Source organism: Tinamus guttatus, unplaced genomic scaffold (genome assembly GCF_059628265.1).
Source record: "Tinamus guttatus ecotype Peru unplaced genomic scaffold, ASM5962826v1 Tinamus_guttatus_pri_ptg000287l, whole genome shotgun sequence".
NCBI classification, from domain to species: Eukaryota; Metazoa; Chordata; class Aves; order Tinamiformes; family Tinamidae; genus Tinamus; species Tinamus guttatus.
Window position 1 is genome coordinate 6,487,942 of NW_028288821.1, and position 19,083 is coordinate 6,507,024.

The 19,083-nt window shown below is 41.2% G+C and overlaps 1 protein-coding gene across 2 annotated transcripts in view; it reads right to left on the reverse strand.

Annotated features, from left to right (window-relative positions):
- GAB3 (GRB2 associated binding protein 3) overlaps nt 1-10,220 on the reverse strand; it is a 60,459-nt gene extending 50,239 nt beyond the window's left edge. For both annotated transcript variants that reach the window (XM_088527577.1, XM_010215774.2), the window contains exon 1: nt 9,998-10,220. In XM_088527577.1, the coding sequence (XP_088383703.1) occupies nt 9,998-10,069 (72 nt within the window). In that variant the 5' untranslated portion in view covers nt 10,070-10,220. The remainder of the gene's footprint in view (nt 1-9,997) is intronic.
- Between the last annotated feature and the right edge of the window lie 8,863 nt (nt 10,221-19,083).

Here is a 19,083-nt window from a genome sequence, read left to right on the forward strand (position 1 = left end):
CTCTCCTTCAGTCTGAGGATGAATACTGGTTGTACTAGGAAAGAAAGTCTCCAATCATGGCAGCAGCAAAAACTCCTGATGCAAAATAAACAAACCTGCTGTATCCTAAACTACTTGATCATTTTCTGTTCCAGAACCTCTCACATTCTGTGCAGATGCCTTGAGGTCTAAGGCATTAAGGGCTGGCTTGTGGTTGAAGGTTAGTGAATTTTCTTATTAAACCAGTCTTTCAAATCCATCAGTTTAGGAGATACCCCTTGCCTCTCAAACTGCAGCCCTCCAGCAGAGAAGCCTTAGCAAATAAAAAGCGAATTTTAACCCCCCTGCAATTTAGGAGTCAGAGAAACCATTCTTAGGGTCATTGCCTTGTGTTGTATCCCCTTACTTAGTTTTTCTGTACAGATTTTTGGGTGAATGTGGGATTTTCTAGAATGCCTCAGATGCCATCCTTAGATCCAGTGATCTCCTGGGGAGAGGGTACTAGTACATTTTCAGTTTGTTGGGAAAGTAAGAGATCTGTGGAAGTATAAAAATACTACAGAAGAATCTCTAATGGGGTAGCATGTATTAGGCTGTTCTTGGTACGGTTGTGGGCTTCTTCTCTGATTCATAAACAAATTAATTGCCCCATAATATATCAAATCAGTTTGATTCTCTTATATAATAAGAAAGTTGACTGTCTCATTATCTGTAAAGGTAAACTCTTCCAAATTAATTTAGAATCTGCTTAATTAACTCATATGTGAGCCATATTGGTTTAAAAGGGGCATATCAGCTTACACTCTGCTTGTCAACTAACTGAAGCAAACTTCTGAATTAAAACACTCTGGAACAATATAAGCATTCCAAAAGATATAACCCAAGGTAATTAAGATTAAAATCAAGCATGCACAACTTTGGCTAGACTAGGACAACACTGTAAATGTCAGGCGTCAGAGGATGGCAACGAGCTGCATCCATATTCCCGCCTCCCGCGCATGGGAAGGGAGGACAGATCGCAGCTGCTCTCGCAGAGCCGAGCTCACGGCTTGGGGACATGGTTTAGCAAGCCTGGTGCTGAAGGGCTTACAGTTGCACTCGATGATGCTGAAGGTCTTTTCCAGTCGTAATGATTCTACAATTCTAAGCAGCTGCACGCGGTCGTAGTGATGGGTTGGGCACACGCCGAACACGCACAGCCAGAAGAAGAGGGACGGAAAGGACCCGCCGTGCAAGTGAGGGAGGCGTTCACGGGCCAGGTTTACAAGGATGCTTAGACACCTAAAGGGGCAAGCAGGTACCTAGGGAGACTTGCACAGGAGCCTATGCACATTTGTGTATATCTGGTGCTTGGTAACCTGCCAAACTATCCCAAAAAGGAAAATCAGAAAATGGATTTAAATTTCCTGTTTTCTGTCTTCCGAGAGGTATATGTGCTCCTCTACCAGGCTTTCCCTTCTGAGCACTCCTCTTTGCTGCACCGTTTCAGCAGTTCCCTACATTGCTGGCACCCGGACGCCGCTATTCAGTTCAGAAGCGTTCGAGGCACTGCACTTTCACCAGCTGCCCTTGCAAATTTGATCTTGCAAAAAAACAAAACCAAAAGATTAAGCAAAACTCCAGAGGTGTCATTTCTGGGTACTCTCAATGTCCCAAAATTTGTTCGTAATTTCCTTCTAAGTAGTCTGGGGTTAATGAGACTGAACAGAATGATAGGAAGGAAAGAAATAATTATATATTCTTTTTTTTTTTTTCCCAACAAGTCCCAAACATCACCTCTGACCTGGCTTTCTATTTCTGGCATGGACTAAACTCCCTGTATTTATTTAGCAGCCTACACACTATTACAGTAACATAGCAACAGTACTTTCAGTTGTGAATTTGAAAAAAAAAAAAAAAAGGAAAAGAGAAAACATGCTTTTCATAAGAAAACTGTTTAAGGATTCCAGTCTATTAATGCATTAATAAATCCCCTGTTTTTTCCATTTACAATGTTCTATTAGGCTTCTAGTCTATGCGAACCCAACCCAGAGAGATGCTCAGGGGCTAGCAAGTAGTGACACTGTCATGAAGACCATTCGCGCCATGTGGCTCAGACCATCCCCTAACCCTTTTGTTCCTTTGTGTTAATGATGCTTCAGCCTGACCATTTCTTGGGTTCAGCTCAGAGGAAAGTGGGAGTTTGGGGAGGACACTGAAATAATGAAATTTATTTGGGATTTTTCCGTCACTTTTCAAAAACAGTTTACTGCTATATTATGCACCATAGCTCAAGGGTGACATGAAGTCAGAATTACATGTCCAGAAGTAAGTTTTTAATAAGCAGTAAAGTATGAGAAACTTCCAATTTCCAGTGCTTGACAGTCCAAATCCCATTGCTTTACAGGGAAAGTTAGCCAAGTGAAGCCCTGTGAAGACATCCCTAGAGTCAGGGGGATACCTAGTGAAAATGTTTTGCAAGCCTTATTTTCCTGGGAAGAACAGGCCTAAGTATCTCAAAAAAAACCAATTCCCTAAGCTACTTCAGTGCTTCTTATTTTTAAACCCAGGGCCCCAGTGAGAACTCAAACAATCATTTTATTAGGACAGGTTCAAAATGTTGGACTTACTAAAATTAAAACTTCTTAAGATTGCAAAGCTTCTACTGTAAATATTAGTAAAAAACACAGACGTAGTAGCTGGAGTTATCACAAGGGCTTCATGAAGTCTGTATGACTTTGTGTGAAACTATTTCTTCACTGCCACTGTAAACTCAGCCGGCCTCTCTTCAGAGGCCTCGTCTCATCCCACAGAGGTTAGAGCAGCTGCAGCCACCCCCGAGCGCCTATTCTGGGGAATCTGCACCAGATCTTGGAACTCCTTTTTACACTACGTGTATGTGTTCAGGTTTTCCAGAGTTTATAAACTGTGATTTCACAATTAATTAGCTTAATGCTTCTGTAAACTTAGTGGCTTTGCTGCACAGTTTGTAAAGTCTGCAAGGATAAAAACAGTTCACTATTTTTCTGAATATTGGTTTCTCCTTGGCATGACCAGTTAATGTCAACTTCAAAAAAAAAGGCGTCACAACTGTAAAATCCTTGAACTTCTAGAAATAGTTTGCAAGTCTGGTATGTGAAAACAGATTGTGCATAAACTATGCACTCTGCAGAGATTACAACAGTTGCAAAACCTAAAAAGGGTCCAGTTATGATCATTATTCAGATCTACAGAAATACGAACAGATAATTCACGACCACTGAGACCGGGATTCACACGCTGAATAGTTTTTGTCACTAACAGAGCTCACAGAAACTACTGACTTTTGAAAATCATTGTCAAAAATGAGTCAGAAACTTTCAGATGCCAATCTAGGTACCATTTAAATTAATACTTTAGTTTAAGCAATCATAAAATTCACACTAATAATGATGTTTTCCTGACTTTCCATAAAATGCCCTATGGCAAAGTCCATTGGCTAAGGAGAAGGCACCGCTCAAGGGTTTGGCAGAGAGCTACAGCACCGTTGGGGACTGCTGGGGTCGGGTGGGGGTTCTGGCATCAGTTAGTTCTGGGGAAAGAGAATGTGGAATCTTTCGGAACAGTTGTCTCATTCTAACAACGCCAAAAGCTATTATTAATGAGATAGCCCCAGAGGGAAAGAAGAGTCCTTTTCTGCCATGATGGCTAGACACCAGTTCTATGTTAATTTTAACAAATATCAGCAGCATAATTATACAACAATTTATAAAAGTGAACTTTGCATGGCTATATATCTAGCTTTTTTTTTTCTTGATGCAATACAGACCAAAACTGGTCAAATTGTAAAGTAAAAAAAAAAAAAAACTCAGAAGGCTGAAACCTTGCATTTGAAAACTTGCATTCAAAAAATAAATGACATAGAGAAAATTCTGTTTTATCTGGCTGAAGGCACTGTTTTGACATGCAAATTTCATTTCAAACACAGCATTTTGTTCTTGTCTTATTGCATTGCTAATTCATTTCCAACTCAAAAGGAAGAGAAAAACATGCAAATAAAATGATTGTATCTCTGTCGAATAACATGATGGGAACAAATTTATCATGTTCCCTAAAAAGATATCAAATTGGCAAAATACACTTTCTAAGTGACAGAGAGGCTCAGAGATGACCAAAACAAACACTGCTGTAATAATGTTTTAATGCATTCCTAGTAGAAGTGTTTATCCATATTGCAGTTTTCATGTGCAACAACAAAGAGTTCAGCAAAGTACTGTTTTTAATGCTTTTTCCTCTTCTATATGTTTGATTGCATCACTAGTTTAATTACTATTCAAGTTAACATTTCCTTCTCCACTTCAAACTGGAATGTTTTTTTAAGGCTCTATTATTGAATGCAGAGACCTGATAACTCCTGGGTTACTGTTTTGAAAAGAAACCAATAGCTGGACATTCCTGTGCACTGAAAACATGCAGTCAAAGATTAAATTGGGGCTTCAGTGCTATTATGGCTCCACCCAAATAAACAGTCCAGGGGAAATTATTTTGCTTAACATTCTGATACTCAGGTTGCCAAGAAGAGCACTGTTTAAAAAAAAAAATTCTTAGAAGTCAGCCTATCTCATTAGGGTAAACACTGTATTTAAACTACCAAAACATGCTCAAAATGGAGGGAAATGGTCTGCTTTACACTCAGCTAATCACAAAAGTTTAACCCTAATGATGGAAACTCCTCCTAAAATAAATTCTCTGTTCCTATTTTACCAGTGAGACTAATTTGTTTGGGATTTACAACAAAAGGGAACATGTATCCTGCTCCACAGGAGCTGCTACTACAGAAGCTTTCAGATGGTATATTATTTTCTGAATGATAATTGAAGTTTTTCCTCAAAATATAAGCTACATGGAACATGTGTTGGATTTTAAAACAAGATGAGAACAAGAAGAACTTAGGTATGAAGCATCCAACTACAGCCAGGTAAAAGGCTCTTCTCTGGCACACAGGATTCTTATTCTCATGTAGTCTATAAATCAGAGTTACAAAACTCTCATAAATTGGTTAAACAAATTCAGTTACTTCAATGTCAGTTGAAGATGTTAACTCCACCAGAGTTTAAAAGTGGACTTTCTATGCAGAGGGAACAGAGCACGAGAAGTCAGGTTATATAAGGAACTTTTGGAAGTAAACAGACTTACGGACAAAAGTTAAATTCTGGGTCCTCTGAGGTAAGTTTTTTTTCTGTAAGATTGCCTCAAATCCCACACTAGCAGAAGTGCTTGACTTCACACAGCACCTGGGGATTTCTTTTAGGCTGGGGTAGTGGTGTCCTGTCCTGATACTCCCCCCAACACCAGGAGATCAGAGCTGCTCTTCTGCATCCCACCCACCCTTAGAGCTGCTGTGACACTCTTGTTCCTATTACTTAAGCAAACTCTTCCATAATTCTACTTTACTTTTTCTTCTTAGTGGCCAGTAACTTCCTGTTTGTTCTCCTGATAAATACCAGAACTTCAGCTAAAAATGGAGAAGTCGTTTAGATTCTCTTATCTTGTAAAAGCCTGGTATTCAGGGTGCCCATGGCCGAATTTGTCAAACCCGTCAGAGCAGTTAGACTGCTGCAGCCGACTCTGGTGTCCTTCTTATGGAGCTTCTTGCTCCAAAAGCAGAGACAGCAAACGTGGACACTGCTTCTTGGCTTTCTGCATATTGATTTACAGCACTGCTGATTTCAGTTAATGTTAACAAACGGGGCAACCATTAAGCACTGTGGCTGCAGATATGCCCCTGTTTTGCCACAATTGCTCTGGAAGCGACGACTCCAGGCACAGGGGTCTGGCAGACTCCAGCCTTTTAAACTCAGCTTGAATTGTTGAGCCTTGCTGAGAGATACACTACATGTCCCTGCATAGATCATATATTCAACTTTAAAACCTGAAAGCTTGCAAATCATTACATTCAATCTGGTCGATGAGCTAATCCAGTGCTGACAGGATCCACTGTTTGTGTCTTTCAGGCCCAGAAACCACAACAAAAAGTGTAAGAAATGCAGGGCTAAATTTGCTAACACGATCCATTTTGGACTCTTGCTTGAAAGATGCTGACAAGAAATTTTGATTTTCAGTAATGTCTGCAGAATCTAGTCTATCAAGTAAAGCAGGAAAGTTGCCTTTTTTGAGCAAATGGTCTTCCCTCATCAATTTGTATAGTACTGAAGATTAAAAATAGATCTTCAGCTGGGGTACAGCTGTGCAGCACTGACTCAAATTGAGCTGCACCGGCTTACAACAGACAGGCATGAATACGTAACCCTTTGCCATGGCAAAGCACATAGGTTAGCACCAACCATGAGTAAATGCTGCAGAGCCTTCAGACGGGCTGATTAACTACCATTACTGCTCTCCTCAGGTGTGACAAACTACAGAACAGCAATTATAGGACAGGTTCAAATTAGCTATTGGTTAAAAATTCCATCCTCATCTCCTTATCAGAATATGAACAGTCTGTTCTCAGTGGCACTAGTCTTCTAGTTCATTAGACAACCTCTGCACCCATTTCCATGTTATTTTTCCCTAGTAGTGACTTTTTGCACTGAACACTGTTCTCTATGCCATGAAAATATTCTCCTCCCTCACCAATAAATAGAGAACAAATATTATCGGTAATTGATTAGATGTACTTCTAATGTGAAAAGTACCAAAAAATCTGTTCAGGGTGGGCATTTCAGAATTGGTATAGGAGAACATCCTGGTCCTGCCAATTTTCTGTTTTTATTACAAACACAAATATCCTGCCCCCCCAGCTCTGAATGCCTAATATAAATCCTTGGTTGTATGTACTCAGCGTTACTACAAGGCATGGCAAGGCAAACTCAGAAACAAAAATCTCATGGACTCCAGCAGGGCCAGGTTTTCCTCTGGATGGGAGCTGAGTGTCAAGATGTGCCCAAGACAGAGTATTTTCAGTCCAAATACACTGGACTTCACCTACGGCACCACTACTTCCTAGTTTTCACCAGCAGCTTCTTCCTCTCTCCCCTCCACCCCCATATCCAGCTCCTCTGGCCAGACCTTTGAAAATTCCCCTCCACCTCTCAGCCCCACACAGGGGAACCAAGGTGAAAAGCTGCAAGGGGACAGAGTGTGTGGAAATGAGAGCAACGCAGCCACTGGGCAGCCTCGTGGGACAAAGAGCTGCAGCAAACACCAAATACTCTCCTGGGAGACTCCTTGCACAACTGCCTCTTCAGACAGCCTGACATACTGGATTAATATTTTAAGTATCAGGCTGGAGTAAAAGAATTGTGTGTGATATTAAAACATCATTAGATTTCCCTGCTAAAGTGAAGCTCCCTGTGCTTTCTAATGAATTCTCTGCATTTAGCGCTAAGCGCTCTGTTTTTGCAGAAAGTTACACTTGGGTAATTAATCTCATGTTCGTTTCCTGCACATGTAAGAGAGCACCCTTTGTTAGGGATGATAAGACACTTCTAAGAATAGTAATACTAAGAGCATCAGCTTTGTAAGGCATTACAGTGAAAATTTAGACTCTTAACACCTGTTTTTTGTTTTTCAAAGTCTGGAAAAGAACATTGTGCTTACTAAGAGCCAAATTATGACTTTCCTTTGGAGCATAAGATCTAATAGATTTCATCAGAGGACAAGTATAGATTATACTTTAGTCTTTGGGCTCCAATCTTGTAAACACATATTTGCTGAAATTTATACCGTGTAAATAACCTCAGTGGCTTTGGTGGGATTATTCACAGTTCACATTTTGTCTAGTCTCTTAACTACAGTCTCCACTGAAATAAATCGGACTTTCTTAGTGTTTGCAATAGATTCAGGATTAAGTCACTATCTGCGTCTGACCAGAGAGCCCAGGCCTGACCTTATAGGAGAAGGTGCCTGGGAAGCAGCCTAGTGAGGGAGGGCAACTGAGGTGCTCTGGGGTAAGAGGGGTCCAAACCCCACCTTTGGGAGGCAGATCAAATCCACATTTTAAGCTCCCTAAAAGCTTTAGTTCAGATTGCAGGTTTTGCCAAATGAACACAAAAGGCAGTTTAAATCTTCGGGATTTAGGTATGTTGTCCGTTCAAAACTGGAGCCAACCCCATTCTGTTGTAAGTGGTTGACGCTTGACACCTACTGAAGCCAGTTTAAACAGTCATTGTTTCAAAGCCCATGTTGTTTTTGAGCAGTCCCTGTGGTTCAGCTTGTGCTATCTACCACCCCAGTGACAAGATGCACAAGCTGGTAGTGAAACTATGCGCAAAGGAGGAAAGTCACTTCCAGGAGGTAAGGAACAATTTCCATTTAGCTTGTAGCATCTCCTGTGTAGTCATACAAGAAAGGACATTAGCCTTTGCTGTACTTGGAGCAGATTTTTTTCTGCATTATTATGGACAAAGGAGTAGTTTATCCCACTAACCAGAAAACAAGCATTAATCTGCAGAGATCTGGCTAATCTAGTGGCTGATGTTTGAAGAATAGTGTAGTCCCAATTTCACTAGTTTTTTTACTGCAAAACCTGAGCACAGAAGACTGTGAGATTATTTACAACAGGACTATTGTGACTATTATCTTGGCTGTATAATGGGGGCTTTCAAATCCCAGCTTTATCACATTCTGTTTTCTCTACTTTGCCCTTTTATGAATATTGAGTCATCAAAAATAGCTTCACTGACAGAGTTACTAATGATACCAGCTGGGTGAATCAGTGGTGCTTGCATTGTCTAGTGCCTGCTGCACAATCTTATTAGGACGCCACTTATGAAATATAACAAAAATTAGATACCCATGTTTATACGCAGCTCCCTTGACACACATCATAGTGGTTATTTTAGAATTAGAAAACACGAACTGGAGAAGCAAATACTCAGCCATTTCAAGGCTATACTACAATCTAAAAGAAGAAACTCTGGCTCAGAGTTAAGTTAAAAGTAAATTTGAGCACCAGTAAATTATCATTTTTTCCCTAATCTCAATACAAATAAAAATAGACTACTAAACAATATCTACTATATTCTCCACAAGACAGAATTCCTCACATTACCAGAAAAAGCTAACATCAGCAGTCCAAAAAATGCTGATAAACAGAAGCAAATAGGACAAATGATGCAAACTATGTTATGGTGTGTGACAGACACATATGGTGGCATCCCTCTACACAGCGCAGTGCTCCCGGTGAATCAGGTTGGATGAACGTTACCAGGTCCAAAAGTGTGCTCCATAGCAGCCTGTCCGAGCAGGAATCCACACAAATGAGCATGCAAAATGGCCCACAGCGTGCTCGCGCTGCTAATGCTGTCCCAAGCAATATTTTTAAGGGTCGTGTATTTCTACCCGGAATGCCTTCCTTGCAACCCTGCAGTGATACAGTTTCCTATGTTTGTAACACACGCCCTTTTTATTTTTGTAGAAAAACAGGCAGATACAGAATGAAACAAGGGGCCCCCTTCACAGACACTGCAGTTGCTGCTCTCCGTGCATGCAGTGCTTGCTTGTTCTCATCGGTCCCCGCTACCTTTGCGTTATCAGGAACTTTATAGCAAGACACCTTCTAGCATTTCTTTACCAGAGGCAAAAAGTAACCCTATTTGCTAACAGATGCATAATTTTATATGCATCTAGCATATTGAATTGGCAAATACAAGTGTAGCAGATGTTGGCATTAGCAAGTGTCATAGAAATTACACAGCATCTTAACAAAGCTTAGCCTACAATTTCAAAGAACTAGTTTTTCTCCGCAGGTCCTTGCCCTTCCCAGGAAAAGATACATCTGAAATTCTGTTACAGAACCGTTAGTTATGGCAACATTAACTGACACTGAAATGTGGTTTTTAACCTAAACTGCGTTGCATAACAATTTAAGAATGATAATCTTACGAGCCGTCAAAGGTTAATTCCGAAGGGCACAAGAACACTGGTGAAAACTGGGGCGCTCCGTAAGCGCCCGGACCGATAAATCTTTTTTGTTTTGGTGCAAGGCGAAGCCGAAGCCCACGAGACGCAGAGAGAGACGCGGACACCCCTCGGAGAGAAAACCGCGCTCCGCACTTACGTATCTCTTGAGTTTCTTCTCGGGGGGCGATTTAATGAGCCAGCCGGTGCAAACGACGTCCCCCGAGCTCATGTTCCCCCGCGGCGGCGCGCGGCGCGGAAGCCAGGGCGCGGGCTGCGCGGGCTGTGCGCGGGCTGCGCGCGGGCGCGTATTGTTCCCAGGCGCTGGGGAGGCAGCGGCAATCGGCTTCCTTCAGCTGTGCTCCGCTGCGGCTCCAGCCCGAGGAGGAAGTCATGACATTGATCAGTGACACGGCCAGCCCTCCCTCCGCCGCAAACACAATGCAACACGCCGAGCACGTGACGGGCCACCGGGGCACGCCGCCACCGAGCCGCCCCGCGCCGCCGCCGCCGAGCCGCCCCCGGCCCGGCCCGGCCCGGCCCGGCGCTGCAGCGCGCCCAGCCCGCGCTGCCCCGCGAGGCGCGCGGGGGCTCCTCCTGCCCGAGCCCCGCGCCCCGCGCCCGGCCCCGCCGGCCGGCACTCGCCTAACCCAGCGCTTCCCGACTTCTCTTCCCTTGCACATCTACATGCTCTGAAGGGGCAGCGTGCTTCCCTGTATGCGGCTATTAGCAATAAACCTGATTTTCCTGGTCGCGTCATTGCTGTCTTTTTAGAAACAATTCAGAAATGACTTCAGAGAGCCAGGTTGAAATGCGCTGTGACACCTGAAGAATGGCACTGCAGAGTGAGGTTAGTGCTTAGAGCACTGCTGACAGCCCTGGAGGTAGCACTGGAGATGATGGAAACTGGTGACAGGTAGCAGGAGAGATCATGTCGGGTGATACCCGACTTTGCAAAGATGCGACAGCTTGAAGTTCTTTGTTCATTTTAAAGAAACTGCTTACGACTTTGTCTTAGATGTAAAGGGGATGTGTTGATTCTTCAGCTGCTTTTTCCAGGCAGTAGTTTGCAAGGAGCCCCATAAGGTGCCCGCCTAGTGCAGCCCACATCGCAAGGTGCAGTCAGGGCCTGCGAGGCGCAGGGGAACGTTCACACTCGCACAGGAGCCCCGGCCCCTGCGCCAGAGCACCCTGCAGCGTGGCCTGGGGACAGTCTGCAATGCCACTGCCCAAGTCGCTGAGCTAGAAATCATGTTTGCTGTTTTAGGAACTAAAGAAAAAAGTGCTGCGGCAATAAGCATTTGTGGCAGTTAATATACACTATAAATGGTATGGAATTTATAAATATATGCCTGATACATACTATGTTTACGTAAGCGTATAAGCCAATCTATATACAATTCATAGCACTCCTGTGACCAGTCCTCTGTTATCAGTAGTTTTAAATCTTCCTATGAATGAAAGTTGTGTCATGGCAGATGACAGACAACAAAAGTGCTACGACATTTATTTTGCATGTGCTTCCACCTCTCTACATTTCTGTTTGAAAAAAAATGACTTTTACACAGCCTTGCAATGGTATTTAATACTCAGCCAGCCAGCCTACTACCACTTTTATTGAGGTCTACAAATTCTCTATCCCTCGTGAAGTTTTAATAACTTAACATTTTCAATAGCAGTTATTTGAACGAAGCTTTGTACTGCTGCTCTTTAGAGAGCTGTATCCAGACATGGGACTTTTTAGAAAAGGAGAGGTCACACTTTCCCTTGAAAGCCTTTAAGATGCTGGTCTATCAAAATAAAATGAATTGTGAAATGCTTCAGATGTTATCTTTACAGTGTCACAAGCACTAGTCACTTTTACTGGATCATTTTTCAGACCGATTGAGATTCCCCAGTCAGGTTCCTGGCGCAGCTGCAGAATCATTTGCTTAAAGAGGTAGTAGAGGACATGGAGGGTCTGAGTGGCCATGGTCTTGGGCTGCTCAACTGATTGAAGCAGTATCACCAACCATAGAGGAGCAAACTGCAGCCTTCAAGGGAGCTGTAGGCTCAGGTTCTGGCTGCACTTAGTGATAATGTGCTTAAACCATCCCTGGTCCTCATCTCTTCAGCTACTTGTTCCTGTTCTTGTACCACCTCCTCCATTACACAGGCATAATAACTTTGTGTGGTGACATGATTGCCTGAATCAGAAAACTGTTTGCAAAATAATGAGGCAAAAATATACATATACATATTTCATCTGGATCAGCACCACTTTCCTGATCTGATAAATCATGTGGCCTGCCACAAACTTGTACCTGACCAGTGAAGGAGGTGATGCAAGAACAGCAATAAGTAATCAGCAGTTGCCTAAATTGGCACTTCTGCCCAAAAAATGCACACAAAGTTGTAGCCATGGTGACTGGGAGGGGTACAGTGGTTCTATTCCCAGTTAGATGTGCTGCTCTGCTTTCAAACAGCTCTTGTCCCCACTCCTGGAGCAGCTCAGCTGCTCGAGGGGCACCTGCTGAACTACTTGCATATTACAGCTCAGCATATTCAGAATAAATAAAACCCGTGTCAGTTTACTTACTGTGCCAGTAACCTGAGGAGGAATAGAGGAAGGCAGAAATCATAACTAAACAGAACATAGGCAGGGAGGTTAATGTTTGTTAGGAGAGGTGCTTGTCTTCTTGGTATTTACTGCAATGTTTGGGTGCTCCAAATATCACACTAGCAAGTAAAGCTTTTTTTTTACACTAACAGTTTCTTTGTCCTGATAATGTGTCAATTGCATTTGTGTTGGACAACAGCAGACTTAAAAACTAATGCTATGTAGCCTTCAGGGAATAAGGAGGCTACCGTTTTTGCCCTGCTTCATACACTGATTTGTCAACCATTTTAATGTTACAATATCCTTTAGTTAAACATATGCTTCATCAAGATGGTGAATGTCAGGGTCCTTGTTTTAAAAAACTTGAAAACATACATAAAGAGTGAGCTGAGGTTGGGAACAGAATGAAAAGTGAAAGGAAAGAAGGGCAGAGAAAATCAGATTTAGCTCGAGCCTTTACATTTAGCCATTAGCATTTAGTTTGGGAATTTAAGGATGCCTTGCGTACACAAGATGAAATCACAGGCAATATCAACTTGAAAACATTTAAAGAGAAAAAATATTTTCTTAATATTATTGAAATGCTGAAAGGTTGGAAAATCTGAAATTATGTATGTTTCCTTAGGTTTATTTGCCTCATTTTAATCTGTTTGCATATAAGTTACCACATCGCTTCCTTCAAGGAGCTCAGGTTTTGCTTGGTAATAACTTCAGTCAGTGGTTACCTGGCTTTCTGAATATGCTGTAGGCACAGCTACCGGAAATGTTCTCAGAAATGCTTGACCACTGAAAACAAAAATAAATCAAAATGACTTGTACTTAGGATAATTTTTTATCTATTTCTATATGAGATCAGAACCATTTACCAAATTCTGAAAGTCTGTTTTTTTTGTGTTGTGACACTTCTAGAATGTCATAAATTAAGAAGTCTTCATGAACTGCACCTCACAGTTACAGAGAAAAAACAAAACAGAACAAAACATGAAGTTCAAACCCAGTAGGTAAATTCTCTTTCTCTCTCTCTCTCTATGTATCTAACACTGTATTGGAGCCACTTTTGACATATGGCTAACTATAATCATAGCTCTGGTTAACTATCATCACATTTTTTATGCCACTGTGAATTAAAATGTGCTTTCATTGCTCAGGGACCTTATTTGGTACCTTCCACTCTGAGCAGTTCCAATAAAACGAATACTGAGAAGTAAGGTACCATACTCCATGTCAGTAATAATAGCAGAGTATGACCTATTGTAGGAGGGGGATGCAGACAGCACTTTTTTCAGTGAACAATTCTGTCTTCTACAGCCTGTCTATAGGAATTCTGAAACACACGAAACCAGGCAAGTTGTACATCATACGGCTTAATCCAATCTAAATCATCTGTCTTTATTTGGATCACTCTTTACTTGGATCAGTCGGGATAGAGTAGACGGGAAGAATCAAGAGGATTTATTGGGCTCACAAATTTACAGATGCCATGTAAGGAAGATTATACCACAGTAAAACAGACTGACATTCCCACAGAGTCTGGATAAAGGCATCTTCTAAAAAGTTACCTACTCTGACTTTAAGGATACCAAATAACGATAAGAATAATATTTTCCATTATTCTCTTTTAAATTTTCTCCAGCTATGTCTATCTTCCTCTTGAAATATGGCACCAGAATTTGTAGCCTCTATTTTGTTAACTGATGTTTCACTGATTCTTAATTACAGAATCAGGATCACTTCCCTATCCTACCTTTTTACATAACAATGATACTGTTTTTTCTCCTTCTCCATGCTGCTCTAAGAATTCATTTTCAGGTAACTGAAATGAAGACACCAAGTCCTTTCTGCAACACTGATTTAGAAGACAGTCTCTCATCATATAACCTCCTTTTTTGGTATAGTATCTTGTACTTGGCTATGCTAAATTATTAAAAGTTGGACTTCAGACATTCAACTGCTGTTTCTTGATGAAGCTAACTCCATGGACATACTACAACAGCACCTAAGAAACGCACTGAAGCGAGTGTTCTTGCCTCTGCACATTTTCCAATCTATTTTTCCTTCTTCATCTTCTTGAGTTCTGCTCTTGCTTAACCTCAGCAACAGAGCATATCTTTGTTATTTCAGCCACTGAAGCTATGGAAGTGCACAGCTGGCTAAGACAAAGAATAGCTGGCTGCTGAAGGCAACTGCATTTCCATTAAATTCCTATTCCACTGCCTGAAGTAAGTACATAATAAAATAGCCTCTTAAAAAATATCACAGAAACATCTAGGAATTACAAGAAGAAATGTTTTCTGGTTTACAATAGCTGTACTCTCTCTTTCATGCATCAAATATATGTATTCAACTGGATCATATTTGCAAAGTGTCCAATTAAAATTCTACCCTCATATATAATTTATAGAAGCCCGTGGAGTTTGGGGTGCATATAAGAGACAGCCATAGTCCTTGGGAGAACAGCCCTTTTCTCTCATCTAGTGACTGATCCCTGTTTACGCATGGAACTCACACCACACTTACTCAGCAAAATGCTAGCATGCCTCTGCAGCATTCTCACAGCAAGCAGAAAATCCCAGCACCACAAAAAAGAAATGACACAGTATATATGTTCCAGCTGTTCCTGACAGTTACGACTCTGCTCCTCCCTGTAGACAAAATATTTCACTCATTTTCCATTTACAAGGAAATACTCAGCAAACTCTCAGGGGATAATTCAGCCCCTTCTCTTCCTTTCAGTAGCCTGTCCTCACCATACAAATCAGGTCTAATAGAGGAAGGCACACAGATCATCTGAGCAACATGATTTGTTGTTGTTTAGACAAGTAACTACAAAAAAAAAAAAAAAAGAGCCTGACCATTGTCACAGCACGATGCAGCCTCTGTCTGCACTGCACTACTTCATTAATGAATATGTTCTGCCCGAGGAGTGCCACATACTCAGTCACCCACCCTGTCAATGCCAGAGGGGCCAACTGGTCAGATACCTGCTTTGAAGCAGGAACTACTGTGAAAACAAAAAAGCAAACAGGTAATTGAACCTTACTGTGCTTTTACTCCAACAACTATATGAACTGTGTAAGCAGCACATTCATGTGGCCTTAATCGTGAAGGTCAAGGGAGGATCTTACTCTACCAAAGCTCTCATGACAGAGAGCTCTGCCAAGGTGTCTGAAAAAAGAGGGTCCCTCTGGGACCAATCTCCCCCTGGAGAATAGCAGCAGACATCCAGCATCATATAGACAAGTCTCCCATTCATAAAACTAGCTAGTGAAAGAGTCGGGATTCTTCTCAACAGCTTATTTATTAGCAAATATACAGCTTCTCTTTTCTTTTGGTGGGGATGGTAAGAGAGTACTGCTTTGGTACAAAACGCTAGCCTGGCACTTTTGCTTAGTTACAGGAGACAGGTCGCTGGCTTCCCTGTCATCCATGGAAGCATACATCAAAATTGTGCTTTTGCTGCTTTTCAGCTTCTGTTTACAGGCTAGCAAACTGTCTTACAATGTCTGCTCTGTTTTCTATGTTGCCCAAAAACCAGTTACTGATAGTTGCAGGAAATCTATCCAACTGTAGTATTCTGGTCTGTTTGAAACTTTAGTGAAGATCACAAAACAGTGGCTGAAATGGATCTCTTTCCTGCCTAGGCAACTGAAGGAAAAATTAAACAATCCTTTAGTTAGGGATGGTTGAACAGAGGGTGCCACAGCAAACAGACCAAATTTCTGACAGGTCAGAACTCTGAATGATGTGGACAGGATCAGGATAAAAAGAGTTATTTTAGCAGCTGTGTGTTTAAGACCTTGCTGCAAAAGAAAAAGAAAGAATCTTTACAGGATGAGGAAGAAAGAAGGCCCAGCCAGTCAGGGAAGCATAACAGCAAAAAACAGGGAGTAAGGGGAAAGGCAGAAACAGATTCTGTGTGGACTACAATAAACTAAATAGTTACTCTAATTTAACATAACCTTCCTTTATGTCTGGAAAATATAAGAGGTTCAGTCTGCGGAGTGGTATGAGCAAGTAGAAGAGGTTATAAAGAACAGGAGTAAAAGTACTTTCATAGCAAGACAAAGCAACTAAGTGATGTCTTTTGGCTTATGGGATGCAACGCGTTTGCAACGCTAGTGGGGACCATACCGAATCACTCTGTACATTTCCTGTACCTAAAGCATAACCTTTGTGCATGTAAAAGCCTTTGAGCAAGACCTGTTACATTTACAAATAGTATGCGATAAGCTTAGGGATGACAGTGAGAAATCAAAGCCAAAGAAAAAAGCACTTATTAAATAAAAAAGGTAATTTATTTCAGACAATCTGTGAGAAAAGAATTTCAACCAACATTAGAAAAAGCTGAATCTATACTCAGCTGTCCTGCTTGCTGGACTTATGCAAGTATTCTGAATTTTCTAAGAATATGCTTCTATTATAGATAGGTTATTTATAGGTTTTCAGCACTGCAAAACCACTACATGGGTTAGGTGAGAAAAAGAGCCCACTGCAGTGATCAGCAAAGTATACTTCAGATTTTTCTGAGTTGGAAAAAATCTCTTTTGACAGCCTCTCATTTGATCCAAAATCACTTTTAAAATGACTTTCATTTTCATTTTTTTTTCTGGTTAGGAGCTCTCTTGACATAGGATTTTGTTAACTTTATAGATGATTACATCAGTAATTATTGTAAAACCTTTAAAGGAATCCTTGATCCTTGCTAAATCTACATGACATCCCTGTTTGTAGGTGGGCGAAATCTACTGTTCAGGACAGAATATTCAGCCACACTGTTTAAAAGAATAGGGTTTATGGTATCTTAAACTGACAAAAACTGACATAGCTGCAGTCACATCCTATCTGCCACACATATCTGTTTCTCTGCTGTTGGCACTGGCACTCAAGTGAGCAGGGTCTTGAATTGATTTGCTAACTTGATCTCAGAGGACAGTAATAGCTTACTTTGTTGGGTTCAAATTTAGCTCATTGGGAGCCTGAACTAACTCACACCCCAGCTGCAGGAACATCAAAGTGCAACGGTAGAGTCAGCTACACAGTCATGGTATGGGGGAAGGAGCCAGTGTATCTGATTTCACACTGCAAGGGCTAGTAGCATGCAGATAGTCCTAAGACATCTTGGAAATAACTTTCTGCTCAGACTCAGTAACTTTTTTACGCATTCTCATGTAGTAACATACACCTGATTGGTCACAGGCAGGAAGAGCAACAGCCTTCTCTTTGTCATAGTTTACCAAACTGTATGAGTTCCTAGGCTCACCGCTGAAAAAAAATGAACATGCAGTTGTAAAAACGGATGCCAACTGAATAAAACTGTATCAAAACAATGTGTGTGGTTGGAAACTACAGCCATATCAGAAGCCTTTGCAACATCACACTAAAATTCTGGTCACTAAAACCTGGAATAAAAAACGCAAGATTGCATACAAGATGGGAAAAAAATAATAGGCATTTGCATAGATTTCTCTTTGTACAAGATACAAAGAATGTGTTAGCCATTTTATCATGTTTTTCAGAGCTGAAAGACATCTTCTATTTTCAAATCCTATTCGCATCTCAACAGACTGTCTGTTGGGTAAAATGAAGGCATGAGATAGAAAACTGGTGCATGAATATGATGTTTGTACTGCTAAAAATCCCCCTTCTGTAAGAATATTTAATGACAAGACTATTTGAGTATATTGCTTGGATATGGTTGTGCTTGTAACTGAGGCTGAATCTCCAGCAAAACTTGAGTTACAAATGAGGGACACATGTAAGATCAGTAAAGTTAAGTTTATAATGTATGACTCAGAATTCTTCAACTCTAAGCATGAACTAAGAACACAAAACCTAAAACAGCATCTCTACTGGGGAACAAAGAAGGAATTTGCCCTATTAGTATTATATATAAATGTTACGGCCCAGAAAAGTAAAACTTCATAACTTGCTAAAGATAATTTCAGAGTGGGTTCTTTTTAAAAGCAGTTTCTATATTGCAGAATGCTTTAGAAGACGTATTTCTCTAATTGCAAATGAAGAAAAGAGATTTGGAACCCTAAACCAGTTAAACTTTCAAAGTAAACCTGTGAAATAAGGATCTGAATAAAATAGCACTGCACAAGGAAGCACAATAATGTATAGTTGTGCTGCTGGACATATCTGAAGCTGGTTGCGAGGGCCTTTGAAGCAGGGAAGGGACTCTCTGAATTCTCAGCAACAGAAAAATAACAGAAAGAAAAGCAACAATGTTAATTGGCAGAGATGACTTCCCTGTTGTACAAGCCACTCCAGCCAGCCTGCAGATTGCATAGAAACAACAAGCATTTCTCCATTAAAAGAAGTCCCTCCTGTAAGATGTGGAATAAAAAAGCTTCTCAGTGCAATGTTCTCCCACACATTAGGCAAAAGGAGGAAACACATAAATGGTTAAGATAACTAAAACAATAGGAGTCACATATCAAAGCATTGGCCAGAAATAAAGCCGGGAAAGAGATGAGTGGTGGGAGATTTTCAACTTGTAAGTTGGCTTTAGAATCAAGAGAGAAAGATAACATGATGGGATGCAATCTAATTATGCGTGCCAGGGCAGGAACTTAGTCTAAGTTTTCTTATATTCTAATCATTAACTGCTTCTAAAAGGGCAGGTCTTGCTCTCTATCCTGTCT